Genomic DNA, 15,385 nt, shown 5'->3' with positions numbered 1-15,385 from the left:
AAATGTTTACACGCCCCAGCACGCAACGCGATGCTTATGCTAGAATAAGCGAAATGAGCAACAGAGAAGTGTGTTTACTTCTTGGAGCCACTGGCGTCGGAAAGACATTGTTGCTTAAACGCCTTCAAAATATCCTTTTTTTGCGTCTTAATGTTTTGAACTAGAGCTGGAAAATCACCGGTATCATTGTACCGGCTAGCGCTACAAGCTAATGTAGCTGTTATTTAGTGTAACTGCTAGCTGAGAAATTAACGATTTTATTATATTATTAGCCTCATACCGGCTCACTGCAAAGTTTATATATATATACATATATATATATATATATATATATATGTTTGGTATTTAATACTTTTTGAAAAGCACTAAATACAATTAAACTGTGATATTAGATATTTGTTGTTACTTTCCTTACAGTTTTTTAACTGTTCCATTTGCACGGTTTGGATGAAATGGGCTCACCTCCTTCAACTCTTCCCACAGTAAGCAGTAGAGCGAGACATTTTAATAAGTTTGCTGGTTTTGTTCTGATGTGACACCCCTCTCTGTTATTCTACTAACCTCTCTAAACCGCCGCAGGTCGGAACCAATCTCACAGACTTGACCCTTAAAAAGAAGAAGGTGACAGTAAGGGAACTGGGAGGCTGCATGGGCCCCATATGGCCCAGTTACTTCAAAGATTGCTCCTCTGTCATTGTATGGTCTTTTAATAAACATTGTATTTGCAATAATATAAGGTGGTAAAACAATTGACTGATTGATTTTTTGACTGAATATTTCTTTCTTTGTTTTCGAAGTTCATGGTGGATTCAGCCAACATTGCCCAGATTTCCTCCTCCTGTATCCAGTTGCTGTCTGTACTCGCTGCTGAGCCTCTGAGCAATGCCTCTGTGCTTATTCTCTTCAACAAAAGGTGAGAGTTCCATACAAGCGCATTCCCACAATTGATCTTTTACACAAGCAAGTTTTCAGCAGGTTTAACTTATATCATGTGTCTTGAGGAGAGCTCTTTATCCCATTGTGTATTTTCTGATTTCAACTTCAACCTTCTTTCCAGGGACATGCCTTGCATTATGAGCCTTGTTGAGATAAAGTCACTGTTCAGAATGGATGACATCATTGCATCTGCTACCCAGCCCATCACAATACTTGAAGTCAGTGCCCGCTCTGGAGAAGGACTGCAGGAGGTGTGGAACTGGCTAGAGTCCATCACAGTCAAGTGAAATGCATTTGTTCTTTTATGATTTTAGTTCCCCACAAAAAGTCAGATAAATGTTGTCAAGACATGTAGGCAGTGACTTCAATATTCTCAGTTTTAAAAAGAAAAGACAGTTTACTCTCAGTTTTTAGAGAATTTAAAGGTGCCTTAGTGTTGGACTGTCTAAACCTTACACATCTTAACCTTAAGCATATGACAAGATAAACAACTTTTGGTCTTTGGTGTCATATCAGTAAAGGGAAAGGTCAGAAGGTGAATGGAGAAGGAAAGGGGAAAGATACCATGCCAGGATCTGATAATTGTATGGATGAGCTTGGTAACATTTGTTGTAATAACACCACGTCACTTTCACTTATGAATTTGTGGTCTGGTAAGAAGTGAATTGATAGTGCAAGAGTTAACGACTGAGTATAATAAGATCTAAGGATTTGCATGGCTTCATATTATGAGAGGAACACTTTGTATGCAAGTCTCTACCTAATCCTAAATCTTGCTCTTCTGTTCTAAACATAGATTATCATAAGAAAGAAATGCATAGGAGCCCTTTCTTATATAATCAATATATTGTCATAAGATATCCAAAGCTGTTTTAAAGACTTTCATATTGTGACATTATTATTATAAAAAAAAAAGAAGTTAAGACTCTTGTGCATGATGTTCAGGGTTCACATAAACTGAATTACCTGGTGTATGATGGTTTTATTGCATAGAACCAGAATAATTGCTATCAGTGTCTTTTTGACAAATGTGAAGACAAGAGAGCTGTCTTACAACATGAGAAAAGCTCCTAAAATGAAAAAAAAAACATAATTTAGAGGCTTTGCATCAACCTGCAAGGATCTTGAAATCTCTGATTTAATAGTGTCTCTTGTTTAGATGCTTCCAGGACATGCCACTAAAAAGAAACTATGAAACCACTATGAAAGAAGTCTGCAAATGTTTTTGCATGTTTTATGTGCAAAAACATAAGCCGTCTAAGCAGCTTCAGGTATACATGGAGCGATCTGGAGTGGTGGTTTCAACACACACCAAACTGTGGATGCATGGGCACAGTCGAAAAGGGGCACTGTTGCTTTTAATGAAAGAAATGTATAAAAGGCAGGATAAAACTGTCACAGTTAGGCCACAATTGCTCTGTGAAAATGTTTTACTGACAGAGGAAACCAAATTAGAGCTCTCTGAGAATACAGTCCCTCAAGTGTTTATGGACAGCTAAATGAAAGCCATAAAGAAAAGAGCACAACCTACAGTAAAAGTTGATGAAGGTTCTGTTGCGCTTTGGAGCTGCATTTATACACTAAAGACACTAAATGTATCAAGGTAGTGATGAATTCTAATTATTAGGAGTGAAATGTGTTGGCCAGTATCAGAAAACTTAGTTTTGATTGAAGGTCTTTGGGGTTTTTTTTCTTTTTTTTTTATCAAATCAACAGCCTGAGGCAAACATCAAACAGTACAAAAGAATGTTTGAAAGGGAAAAGGTGGGCTGTTCTAAATGGGCTGTGAATCATTCCTTGAACAAATTCAAGTAAGCCTCTGAAATATTTAAAATCTAGCATGGACACATGACAGCATGAGGTTGGCGGAGATGAAAAGCAGGTGCAAGAAACTACTTAAACGTTTGCTTATAAATCAAATATTGGTTAAGGTGAACCAATGAAATACATTTTTACCTTTTGTTGTCTTACTGTGACAGTTTTTTTTTTCCTTCAATAAACTCTGACGTCAAAAATGATTTTATTTTTGATTTATTTATCAAGATAATCAGAATTCTGTCCTTGGACTTGAAGAGTGCGCATAATTCTGATTAGCACTGTAGTGAATATTTTAACCAGCAGGGGGGGGTTAAAAACCGCATGCACATCAAATACTGAAAATGTTCCAGGGTGTGTACACAGATGATTTCATTCTCCTCAAATCTGACAGCAAGAGCAATGAGAATATGTTAAACAAACTCCTCTGAAGAATGAATGCATTTTCTAATTATACTGCTGTATTTGATGAGAGTTGTTGTTCACAAGCGATGAATAGACTCAGATTCATACATTTTTAAATGCTGCATTGCTTATTAGGAACTCTGAAGCACTTACAGTCCTCCCAAAGTGTGATTCATTCTGCAGTTAATTTCACTATAGTAAAATAATACATACATTGATCAATCTAAGTGGTTCTGGCCCTGAAAAGCTAATATAGTTAAGTGTGTTGATGCAGGTGGATTTCAGGCACTGAACAAGTCTTTTAGTTACTTGCCAATTAAAAATCTAAGACACTGGCCCAGCACTAACGGCAAAGTTCATGTACAACAAAGTATTATCAAACTGTGCTTTCGTGTAGTCTCTTTTAAGTCAGTTAACAGATTATAGCCTTGAAAGACGTTTTACATGATACTGATAGTTTCTAAGAAAAAACTGTTATCTCTTTTTTTAAGCTTGTTGTGAGGAGCAGAACCAGCTTGCATCAGTCTAAGGGTTACTGTACTATACAACAATATAAAAACAACCGAGAATAGGCTTTTCATACAAGTCCTTAGGGCTGCGATTTGGTCTGCAGAACGAGCATTATCCCAAGAGCATAACCTAAAGGCGAAAGATATTTTTCTCCAGTTTTGTTGGTCCTCATAAGAAAGGGTTCTGGTTGCTCAGTGCAGCTTGTGATCCTTCAGTAGTGGCTGAGGAGAAGGGCAACAGAGGCTCCGGGAGGGTCCTTTGCAGGTCCAGACAAGGCTGGGTGGGGTGAGTGAGTGACGAAGGGATGCTGGCACCCTGATGGCTCATGGGCAGGGGCAGGGAGGCACTATATGGAAGAGAAGTGGCTTGGGGAGTTGCAGAGGTGGGGCCCATTTGATTCAGACTCAGTTTTGGCTGCTCAGTTTGGAAAGGATTGGTGGCTGAGGGAGCGCTCAGTCCTAAACCATCAGAAACAAAAAAAGTGAATGCTAATGAGCACATGCTTATTTAACTATAAATAAGCAGCTATTTGTCATACAGAATGGCTAATACAATAAATACAATACCTGATAAAAATGGGTTCTTGTTCTTGGCTGATTGATTTGCCGGGATCAAGGCGTCCAAGTTTACCAAGGAAGCTGCCGTTGGGCCCAGGAAGGCCTCAGGTGTTCGGCATGTTCGAGGGCTGGGGGCAGCCAGGCTTTCGCCAAGACGAGACATATCAAAGAGCTCAGGACTGCCCTCTCCTCGTCCGTTAATACTCACCGGACCACCATCCATGGCTTCATCAAACAGATCGCCATCTAGTCAGAAAAGGAAAGAGACTCTGCTTTAACCGTGCAGGATACAAAAAGCTAAGTACAAGTGTGGGATTATAACAGAAGCTTACCTGAGGGGCTTCCACTTCTTGGAGGAGGTTCCTTTCCTGCTCCCTTTTTTGGCGTATTTTCTGATGAGGCTAAGAAGGGATCAACTCCTGTGGAAGTTATAAACCACAATGCAGGTTTTCTGCTGTACAACAAGAAATTCCAAACACATATGTGGGTTGTGCTGATTTTCAGTTGAGCTGGATGAGTGCATGAAAGCACACACTCACCTGTGTTTGAAGGGAGAGACCAAACTTGGCCTGCAGGGTTGGCGTTGGAGACATTGTTTGGCGGTGCGTCCCAGGAGTTGGCCGGAGGCTCCCAGGGTGGTGGAGGGCTGTTGGAAGTTGGCGGTACCATCCAGGGAGAATCTGCTCTTGGAATGTTGGCGCTGTCTTCTTTCAATAAGGGCAGAAAATTAAAGTGAGAGCATTCCCTTAGCATAAGAGCTCAAAATACACCAATGAAAACTGAAGGTACTTGCAGTACACAATATGATATATGTATGAAAGGAAAAATACATTTCAAATAATTGAACTTTTTGACTTGAGATGAATTAGACCTATAACATACCACAAAACATTCATAACCGAGTGCTCAAACATGGTAAATTAAACCAAGCCTCACCCAGGGAGTCCCACGGGTCTGAGCCTCCAGCAGCAGCGGCGGCCCGGTGTGGGGCATTATTCCAACGACGGTCACTGGGAGGCAGATCTGTAGGCACTGCAAAAACATCTACCAGGTCCATAAAGGCCGTCTGACCACACACACAAAAAAAAAAAAAAAAATCAGTGTTGGGTCGGGATAATGTTTCTGCACCTGGCGGTTACAGGTTTGACATGATGGAGCATTAAAATCCCCCAAAAAGGCAATAGCATACATTTATAGATTATTTTGATTCTACCATATCTATAATTGCATCATCACCCCCATTTAGATATTTTCCCCCCAAATATTTCATACCCCGCCTTTTGACTCCATCTCACGTTTGCTCTCCTCCAGAGCTTTTTGGAGGATCGTGTCATCTCCCCGGCGACTGAGTTGCTCCTATAAAAAGATACAGACACATGGACGCCTTTGAGCGTAACAGCTTCTGGCAAAATTCACTTATTGTCACACCATACTATATTTATGACTCAGCTACAGCACAGAAAATCAGCAGCTAGCTTGTATTATCCCTAGGCAACATATGCATTCTGTTGGCCCAATCCAGAAAATTCTCTGGTCAAAGAGGGCAGAGAATCACTGTGAGCTCCAACAGAGCAGTTCTATTGTGCTACTTTATATTAGCATAGGCAGACAAAAAAAAAGAGGGAGAGAATAGAGACAGGGTGAGACAGGAAAGGGGGTACAAAGGTTGCAGCAAAAATACAACAAAGTGATATCTGTCTTTAAAAAGGGTCTAAAGAAAGCAAGTGTCGAAATGACTGTTTCAATCGTGAAATAAAAAGTTGTAAAAAAAACTACTGCAATGAGAATTTTAGAAAAAATAAGTATTTGCAAATGTGATTCTGATCAACCAGGTCAATCTGAATTAGTCTGCTCAAGCAAGTCCAAATTTGATTACTTCAATAAACACAGTCAAATTTGGATCAAATTGGTGTTTACTTTGTGTTTACTACAGTTGACTTAAAGGGCAACTCTGGTATTTTTAAACCTAGACCTTATTTCTGGCATGAAATACGTTTATCTACTCACTGAGAACAGTTTGGCAAAAGTCGGCGTCCTTCGGAAGCTATTTAGATAACGCGCAATCCATATAATGGAGTGAACGGGACAAAGACAATGCAGCCTCTAAATAAGGCATTATCTGTCTTTATTTCACCAATACTTTAAGACTTTAAGAATGAATGAACAAAGGCGTACTATTGCTCTGTTAGCACATAGCTACTGTTATGTGGCTACTTGCAGCTATAGGAGAGCTAACAGAGGGAAACACACACCTCTACTGGGACGACTTTCATTCACTCCGGTAAGAATGTCCAGCTTACTCAACGTCGTCATTAAAATTGTCAAAATTTTATAAATATCCTGCCATGTTGCACAAAACTAGCAGTAGTAAACTCTGTGTGAAGTTAGCCGACTGTCACAGAGAAAGAAGTAAATAAACTGTGCTCCAGGGGTGCGTGTGGATGAAGTGGTCCCAGTAGAGAGCCGGTGTAGAAATCCCTCCATTAGCTCTCCGATAGCCGCAAGTAGCCACATAGCAGCACCTATGAGCTAACAGAGCAATAGTGCACTTTCGTTCACTCATTCGGCTTAAAGTGATGGTGAAATAAAGACAGATAATGCCTTATTTAGAGGCTGCATCATCTTTGTCCCGTTCACTCCGTTATATGTATCTCGCGTTATCTAAATAGCTGCCGAAGGACGCCGACTTTCGCCAAACTGTTCTCGGTGAGTAGATAAACGTATTTCATGCCAGAAGTCTAGCTTTTGTGTTTTCACACTTTGTGTTCACACCAGCAGCTTTGAAGCTTTGTGACCCCCTGGAGACTCTACCTGCTGGTGCTCCTCTTTGCTCAGGCTCAGGGCTAACTGGAGCTGGGTATCCTCGTCCATATCCACAGCAGCAGCAGGTGCACGTGGGGCCGGCTGTGAGTGTTAAACAGGGAGGGAATTATAACCAGTTTTTGGTCAATCAAAATAGAAGTTAAAGCTTGGACATCCTCACATAGTACTCCATGCAGTTCTAATCAAAGTGAAGGGGTAAGTCTTTTCAGCACCAGGTCAGAGTTTTTAGGATGTGTACCTCAAACAGCTTGACAAAGAAAAGAAACCTAGTTGTTGTTATGACAGAAGGATGATGCCACAGTTGGTTAATCTTCTGAGAGAGATGCCCCTTTGTGGTTCAAAAAGTGATTTAGTGATGGAGGTAATAGATCAGATATATGGGGGAGAAAAGGTGAGTAATGCATGCGGTTGCTTCTCGGAAAGAGACAGCCTGGGCTGTGAGCGTCGTTTTAGCGTGCAGAACAACAGAAGATCAGTTGCAGGTCAAAGGATGCAAAGAAAGGGGCTGGTCCTGGTCCAACCATACTAGTACCTTCTGGGCCTCCTCCTTGCTGAGAGTCATAGCGATCTGCAGTTGAGTCTGTTCATCAATATCCACTGTGGGAGGTGGCTAGAGTCAAGCAGGAAGGATTAGGAGGTAGACTAATCACAGGGAGATGTTCAAAGCATGCTTGATTTTTCCCAAATGATTAATTGATAAATCAATAAGGCAATACAATAATTGCAAGTAAATCAATAGAGAGGTAAGATCAGATACATAAAGATCAATTTCTCATCAGAATCACAATTGATTTGTTTGGTTCCTGCAGTGGAAACTGCTTTACAGTAGTCTGTTCCTTTAGCTGAGCAGGGGTTTCAACACCTGCCCTTGCCATGAAGATCAGGACAGGCTGTGGATGTTTAGGAGTGGATCGATGCGCATATCCTGTTTGGCTTCTCAGTATTTCACTCTTAGCGTCCTCACTCTTCAGCATCACTCACACTGATTGGTCAAAGTGCCATTAATTATGACATCAAATCACATCACTTTGTGTTAAAAGTTCTGGGAAATGTGGCATAGAAGACACAAGCAGGAGCGGTGCTTCACCACCATGACAAGCAAGTGAGTGGGAGCCGTTTAATGTTTCACTATGGTATAACATGTCAGCAGCAGCACAGATAAAAAGCCTCGCCTGCGAGGGCGCATGTGCTGGAGGGGTCAGAGGTTTATGCTTAGTGGAAGTGATTGTGTGTGCTGTCTCAGTTCGAGGTACCTTTTCACTTTCTTCTCGGCTCATGGCCAAGGCCAGCTGCAGCTGCAGCTCCTCTTCTCCACTGGTCGCTGGGCGAGCTTGTTCCAGGTCTGGTGCCAGTTCAGGAGAGGAAGTGGAAGCTACAGGGGCACAGAAAAAGCCGAGGGGTGTGGGTTATTGAGAGAAAGGGGAGCAATGGGATAGAGAAAGAAAGATTTGCAGATGGAAAAGAGAGAAAGAAACACTTTAGGCTGATTTTTAAGGTCAGGAAAAAGCTGGCACTGATTTTGCATGTTAATTTTCCATTGCCTGTTGTTTGGAGCCTTTGCTGGCATGGCTTGGCACAGTCTGCCCAACTCTGCTTGCACTGAGAACAATGGTGTGGCTGTGTGAAGAGTTAGGTTGCTAGCGGGGGAGAGAAATGGACGGATTGGAGTGGGGCCCACCCTATAACCCCAAAACTTCTGTGAGGTTTGCAGCACTCAAATCTGGGAGAGTGTAAGATGGAGAGGGGGTGGGGTGGCAACATACCACAGCGTGCCAGGCTGTGGGTCAAAGGGGTAAATGAGGGAAGCAGGCCACATGTCTGCAAAGTCAGGTCTCAGAAACCACTGTGCTGCCCCTCAATATCCCCTGTCTGAGTTGGATTACTTCCTGGCAATTAGCTGCTGCCAACCTTCTGACCCACACCCACAAATCAGAAATGTATCCAAACTGTCCACAGGCTTCCTGTGTCCTGGAATGCTGAAGATACCACAATTACACTCCCTTTCTGTTGTGCAAGTAATTTAGTTACTGCATTGACACTCATCCACTAAAGGAGTATTCTAAGTATTCAAATACCTTGAAAAACTCTAATATCACCAAATAGAGGTATTTGGAAGCACTCCTGTCTAAATAAATAGGATTTCTGAAGAGAGCTATTATCTCTGGTCGGTTATCCAGAACGAAGTATGCTTTACTCCAAAAACCGTCTATTGTAACATCACTGAACCACAGACCCAACCCTAAGACTTAGTAACTGGCCACATGTTTCCACTGGCACCCCTTCTGCTCCATAGAGTTCTGTAGGTAATGTCTACGAAGTGGAAGAAGTGCTGGACAAAAAGGGATTTTTGACAGATTGGTGGTAATAAGAACAAACAGAGACCATCTGTGGGAACATCTGTGTTTCCTTCATGAAACAAGCCTCAGACATTAATGTAACAAAGCAACTGGTGTCTTTTGAAACCACAGCTCAGTTTCTAACGAACATCCTTTCTAAACACCACACAGGCCACACAAATACTAAAGTATATGGTACACACCAGACATACCACATTTACAAATGATTGATACTTTTGCACCATATGTTTTGAGGTTGAGCTGCTTACTGTAGCTGTTAAAGTCAGTAACATGAGAGTTCCTTTACTGAAATAAATGTGTGAATACAGCCAAGTGAAACTACTTCATCCCAGTGAGCACAAGATATGAGTTTAACATTGTGTTTAGTTATAGCCTTAATTTAGTCATGAATTCCAGCGAAATCTATTCTGTTTGCTAAGGTTTTTGTCAATGTCTTCGAAGAGGCCTAAACGTGTAATAAACCTTTAATTATTTAACCAAAATTCACACTAATTAAGGCCTGGACATCTATGGGCCATTTGTTTAAGAAACATTCAAATACTCAGTAAGATTACATGCAAAAGTCTCTCAAAACTAAGCTTAATTAATTAAATCTGATATAAGCCCTGGCAGCAAACTTATTATAGTAGAAGTACTAGTGGAGAGTTTCTGTCTGATATATCATGATATTGAAATTGTTAATACTGAGGCATTCCACCAAGAATTGAATGTCTTTTCCTCATCTTGTGGACGTTTTTGGATTTCTGAAACATAATTACATTCTCCTAAAACGCATAGAAAAATGAAATGTTTAAGACGAGCACTGCACAAAAGATTAAACGACGACTACACTACCATTAAACTTGAACATTTTAAAATATTTCAACTATCTAAAGTTCTCTAAAGACAGACAGATGTAGAATAGATGGAAAACATCAGGACCATAATGCTGGCAACACTGCTTTTTGTAAGACAACAGAAGCTAAAGAGTTTAATTTAAACTAAGAGGTAATTATTGGTTTAGTCTAGTGTATTGTATTAGACAACAGACAAATGGACTTTCTTCTTGGACTTTCTTCTCCAGTTGCCTTTATGCAAGCTCTTAGGATTACCATGACCTGGATGACTGAGGATCTACATCAACATATTAGAAATCTGTTAAATTATCCACTGAGAAAAATCAAGATCTACAAATGAATTAGCAATATATGGCTGTCCGGTACATGTAGGGCAGCAGAAGGTACATTTCCCTCTAAAATGTATTGGAGTAGAAATATGAGATAGCATAGTGAAGAACAGCATCATGTGCTTCATTAAGTGCACGTAGTTACTTTCCATCCTTACAAGCCACCCAACTAGAATCACTGCTGTAGCCTAAGCAATATTGTTGTCAAACCCAGCATCCAGTTGAGGTTTGATGTTCGAGTGAGACGAGCAGGGCCCCTTTCCTTTGTAAATCCAGTTTAGCTGACATGACCACAAGGGAGAATGAAAGGAATGCAGATGTCCAACTGTCAGTGAAGAGCAAAACAGAAACATTTTCTACCACAACAAAAGAAAGAGGCAATCTATCAATGCTTCTCTGAATGTCAGAGTGAGCTGCTGGTATTACATCAGCGAGAAATCACAGATGAGAGAAACTGATCTACTTTTCTACTTTCCCTTTTCAGCCATGAAACTAAATCTCTTGGGTGATTGATGAACTTAGAAGTTAATGGATGCTTCTCTGTTGCTGTCATCCATGATATTTTGAATTTACCTGATAAAGTCGAGACCTGCCGTGCAAGCATTTCTGACCAATGACAGGTCACATGCCACAGAGAACAATCAGAGTGTCATGAGGAACCAAGGCAATCTTTCATCTGAAGATAAGTATTTGTGTTTTGTGACGGCAGTTACATAATTGTATCATGATACTCACATTGGAAGGATGGTGAGTCTCGGCAGCTGCTTACATCCTCCCCATATGAACTGGCAGTGTGGCGACCTGGGTATGGAGGGGGTATGGATCCAGAGCCTAAGCTGCTCGTGAGCCTTGTCATGCGCGACTTTGTCTTCAGAGCCTGGCTTCTCTCCTTTTTCAGCCTCTCCTCATCTCTCAACAGAGCCACCAATTGTTTGGCCTTCTCTCGGACATTGACGCCCTGGTCACGTCCGTCTCGATCTATGTACTGGAAGTCTCGAAGTGTCTGAATGGTGTATATGTTGTCCCGGCATTCTTTGGCCACGCGCTCAGAGCCTGTTTTGACTAAATAGTCCAACAGAGTGAGCGCCTTATAAACGTGACGCCAGTTTTTGCCGTGATCATTGAGCCTCTTCCAGATCATCCCCATAACCTCAGTGAAGGCCACCACATTGAAGGTCAAGTCTGCTATTTCAGACATGAGAGAGCTTGGAGGTCCCCAGTGGTCGTTGGAGGTGGCCTCTCGGACCTTGATCTCAGCCTCCGTGTAGTTGTTGACCATGTTTTTCATCTGGCGACGGAGTGATGAGGTCTGCATGATGGCGGTGGTGTTTCACACGTGGCAGGTGAAGGTCAAAAAGCAGGCCAGCGCACCGCCTCGGACGATATAGTTTCAGTTCAGTTCAGAGGAAAAAGGCAAGTGAAGAGAAGGCAACTTCAGTGATGTTTACAAGTGGGATCCTGCTGGAAACACACAAAGATCATTTGAGCCAGTGCAGGATACAACAAATTTAGGTCAAATATTGATCTGAACTTTTTCTCATGTGGCATGCACACCACATTCTTACCAACATCACTCATTCTTTTTGTCATTGCAGACAAGATCAGTGACAGCAGCTCAACTGTCTCATTATTTGTGAGCGGAAGGAGAGACGAACAACTCAGCACCTTTGGGCAATGTGAAACAAAACACCTGAGCTCAGTTTCCCCTGAAATGACTTAAAAAGATCTTTGAGTGCATACAGTGCAATTCTTCCTAAGTGAGCACAGACCAGCTTCCCAGTGATTTCCCAGTTTTTACTTTCCCTTAAAAGCAAATATTTGTTTCGTGCTCAACCTATCCACAGGGACGTCGGCATTATATCCTGCTGTTGAAATCTGTGTTTCACCTTTGAGTGTTATTAGAAATGGGAGGGACTCCTCCTCCTGCCCCTATTTTTCTGACTCGATTACATCATCACAGCAGAGGTGGGGCTTCAGCATTTAAGACTCCAAAACTGTAGCAAAACAGCTTAAGTCCTACATACAGAAATAATACTTGCAACAGGGATTCCCAAATGTTTCTTCTTTTAATATTCACTTAATTCACGTAAATAAAGAAACTGCGGTTACTTTGCCCTGAACATTGGACTGTTTTGTCCAACGTAATCAGGGGAGAAGTCAACTGAAGCAATAGCTGTCTCCTCTCCTTCAGAAAGAGTGACGACATATGCATACAGGACCATTCCATTTAGAGGTAATATGCTGTGTCATGAGTGAGCACTCCCCAAATTTACGAAAGAGGAAGGAGATGAGCCACGGGCATTATGTCAACCCCTTGAGTCTGTGAAGGTTTGTCATAAAGAAAACAGTTTCACTGTGGTAGAATAAATACACTGAAATGTTTGACTAAAACATTAGACATACCTGTAGGTGCACTATGAATATGTAAGATGACAGCACCAAGCCGGATATCTCACTGCTTTGGATGCTGTAAGAGGACTGTAAATAGATTGTTAAGTGGTAGTGACAGTCAAAATATTTATGGCTCCGATGACCGCATGTTAAATCTCAAGTAGTGTGTAGTCCTAGTTTATCAGTCAGTCCCAGCATGCTCAGCCAGAAACCATGGGAGGAACACCTTAAATCTGAGGGGAAATCTCTGCATTCCTTATACTTTTCCTGAATATTAAAGTTGGTAAGGTGGCAAAAGGGGATTTACTGCTAACAGAAGAGAGAGACAAGTTTAACTCCTAAGATCTAAGAGTCTGAGAAGCAGTTAGGCTCTTCCTCTTTTTTCCCCAGTACAGATGGTTATTTTACTGTCCTAAAATCACTCATACTGCATTTCTGGTAATGGATCTGGTATCTTGACTTTCACGTTTCATAACACAGTGAAACCAGACGCTCCAATAGGTATGTGACACATTCATCTTAGAAAATGAGGCTGTTTCAAAGAGTTTACCGTGACGCCTTATCAGGAGAATTTTAAATAAAGGAAATACTCGAGAATCTGTTTGGGGGCGTCCAGTTCCATGTAAAACAGTCTTACTCTAAGTGATCCTCCTTATCTCTTAGAAACAAATCCAAACTACACCAAAATTCTCACCCAGATACGTCTATTTGTCCCACAACTCCCTAATAAAAACACGGGTGTAAATTCAAACTTATTTCCCTTCCATGCCCTTTCTGTCCCAAACCGGGACGACCGACTCGTGCCAATGTTGCGTCAAATGGGACGACCGCGTAGGTGAAGTATGTGACGGTGACTCAGCTATGTTTCCGTGTTGAAAAGTTAAAACATCGACAAAAATATAAGCAAACATTACATCGCGACTATTTGGTTCGTTGCTTCCACTTTCCCTCTTACCTTCATGCCATAGCGCGTCAGAGGGGTCCCAACTTGGGGAGGATTTGGGTGGAATGAGAAACGTCTCCGCCTCTCGACATATCCCGTAGATATCCGACGGAGAAGCACTGGTGTGTATGTTTTAAAGCTCAAATGAAAGCATCCACTGAGAAGCGTACGTCCTCAGAAATAATCCAAAACAAATGGTTTGTTACAACTTAAGTTGTGTGTGCATATCGTAAATTCAGGCGCTGAGCCTGCAGATGGCACAGCCCCCTTGAAAACACACACACACACGCACTCAGTAAAAAAATGGATGGAGAGAAGAGAAGAGGGGAGGAGGGAGAGAGGCCTGCTCAGTGCATGCAGAGTCAGACTTAACCCTTTCACCGCCTTAAGCAGCAGATCATATGCAGAGGAATCACACCCAGGATGAAGCTGTGCAGGCTCAAAACAAAGTCATTTCTGACCACGTGGGAGCACGCTGTTAGGGGCACAGCATGCATCTGTTCATACAAACCTGCCAGTGCCCCGTCTCATATCTAAGGAACAGCTGTAATCCTATATTCAATTTCAGGAGATTTGTGCGTTAGATATCACAGCAAGCAATATTGTCTTCTACATTTATATTTCTCTCTCTCTCTCGCTATATAGATATATATCTATGTATAGATATAGCTATAAATATGAATATAAATATATATGCATGCTTGTATATTCCATAATATGCACCGACCAGGTTACACACCCCACATACAAACTAGGAGGTAAAACGATATGTGATAGAATAAAACTGTAACAGACTATTTTATTTCCTACAGAGGTTCAATATAGAAGCTGTACTTCTACACACTGAGTGAAAAACGTCCCAGAGGAAGCCTACAAAGAGCCACATTTCCCTTTCTGCAGCTTCATCTTCGCATTTCTGCTCTTTACTTATTTATTGACACTAATGGGATGTTGTGGAGTCACATCCTAATGCATTATACATGCGGGCACAAATCTTTTTGGTATTTGCACCGGTTTGGATTCAGACTAATACAGGAAGATATTTCAGGTTGTTTACATCTAGGAGTAGAAGGATCATATTGTCGTACTGAGTGAAGATTGATTACCTCAGTGAGGGAGAAGCAGCAAGAGAGATTAGTGTTCCTTGTGGCAGACTGAGCAGGATATACAGGAAATACCAGCTCCACCTTGAAAAAACAAATGCACTCTTGGAGACGACAAAAAGGGCAAAGTGCACAGGAATCAAGTTCATCAAGCTCACTGTAACAGGCTCTCTGGACTATATATGCCTTTTTCCAGCTCTAAAAAGTTGGTCAAAGATAAGTTTGTATGTGTACATTCTTCACAGTGGGAGTGCACATTTTCTTATTTCAGCTCCTTAATTTCATTTTCACTTGACCCCCTTTGATGAGGTCAGTCAAACCTATCTCCTTACACCTTCTTCAGCCCTCCTCCTCTCTGTCTTTATTTCTCCTGAAAACAA

General features: G+C 41.5%; 2 protein-coding genes across 7 annotated transcripts; one reads left to right on the top strand and one right to left on the bottom strand.

The window, feature by feature from the left end:
- Nucleotides 1-2: 2 nt before the first annotated feature.
- arl16 (ADP-ribosylation factor-like 16) lies at nt 3-2,271 on the top strand. 3 transcript variants are annotated; one of them, XM_072369639.1, is made up of 5 exons: nt 3-129; nt 427-482; nt 580-696; nt 798-913; nt 1,058-2,271. In XM_072369639.1, exons 1-5 carry the CDS (start codon nt 3-5, stop codon nt 1,221-1,223), a joined length of 582 nt encoding a protein of 193 aa, XP_072225740.1. In that variant the 3' UTR covers nt 1,224-2,271. The 3 variants fall into 3 exon arrangements, with proteins under 3 accessions (XP_072225740.1, XP_072225739.1, XP_072225738.1); XM_072369638.1 differs by lacking the exon at nt 3-129 and having other exon boundaries at nt 372-482; nt 580-627; XM_072369637.1 differs by lacking the exon at nt 3-129 and having other exon boundaries at nt 372-482.
- A 684-nt stretch (nt 2,272-2,955) lies between these two features.
- epn3a (epsin 3a) lies at nt 2,956-14,191 on the bottom strand. Of its 4 annotated transcripts, none has more exons than XM_072369633.1 (11): nt 13,915-14,191; nt 11,304-12,029; nt 8,300-8,418; nt 7,579-7,656; nt 7,035-7,127; nt 5,496-5,579; nt 5,160-5,289; nt 4,763-4,927; nt 4,556-4,642; nt 4,233-4,469; nt 2,956-4,124 (listed from the first exon to the last, which is right to left on the bottom strand). In XM_072369633.1, exons 2-11 carry the CDS (start codon nt 11,881-11,883, stop codon nt 3,835-3,837), a joined length of 1,863 nt encoding a protein of 620 aa, XP_072225734.1. In that variant the 5' UTR covers nt 11,884-12,029; nt 13,915-14,191; the 3' UTR covers nt 2,956-3,834. The 4 variants fall into 4 exon arrangements, with proteins under 4 accessions (XP_072225734.1, XP_072225735.1, XP_072225736.1 ...); XM_072369634.1 differs by having other exon boundaries at nt 11,304-12,026; XM_072369635.1 differs by lacking the exon at nt 13,915-14,191 and adding an exon at nt 12,134-12,758 and having other exon boundaries at nt 11,304-12,026.
- Nucleotides 14,192-15,385: the final 1,194 nt, after the last annotated feature.

Source organism: Leuresthes tenuis, unplaced genomic scaffold (assembly GCF_036924035.1).
Source record: "Leuresthes tenuis unplaced genomic scaffold, fLeuTen1.0.hap1 SCAF_17, whole genome shotgun sequence".
In the NCBI taxonomy this organism is placed as follows: Eukaryota; Metazoa; Chordata; class Actinopteri; order Atheriniformes; family Atherinopsidae; genus Leuresthes; species Leuresthes tenuis.
The sequence above is the reverse complement of the archived record's forward strand: the minus strand, read 5'-3'. Positions and strand labels throughout refer to the sequence as shown.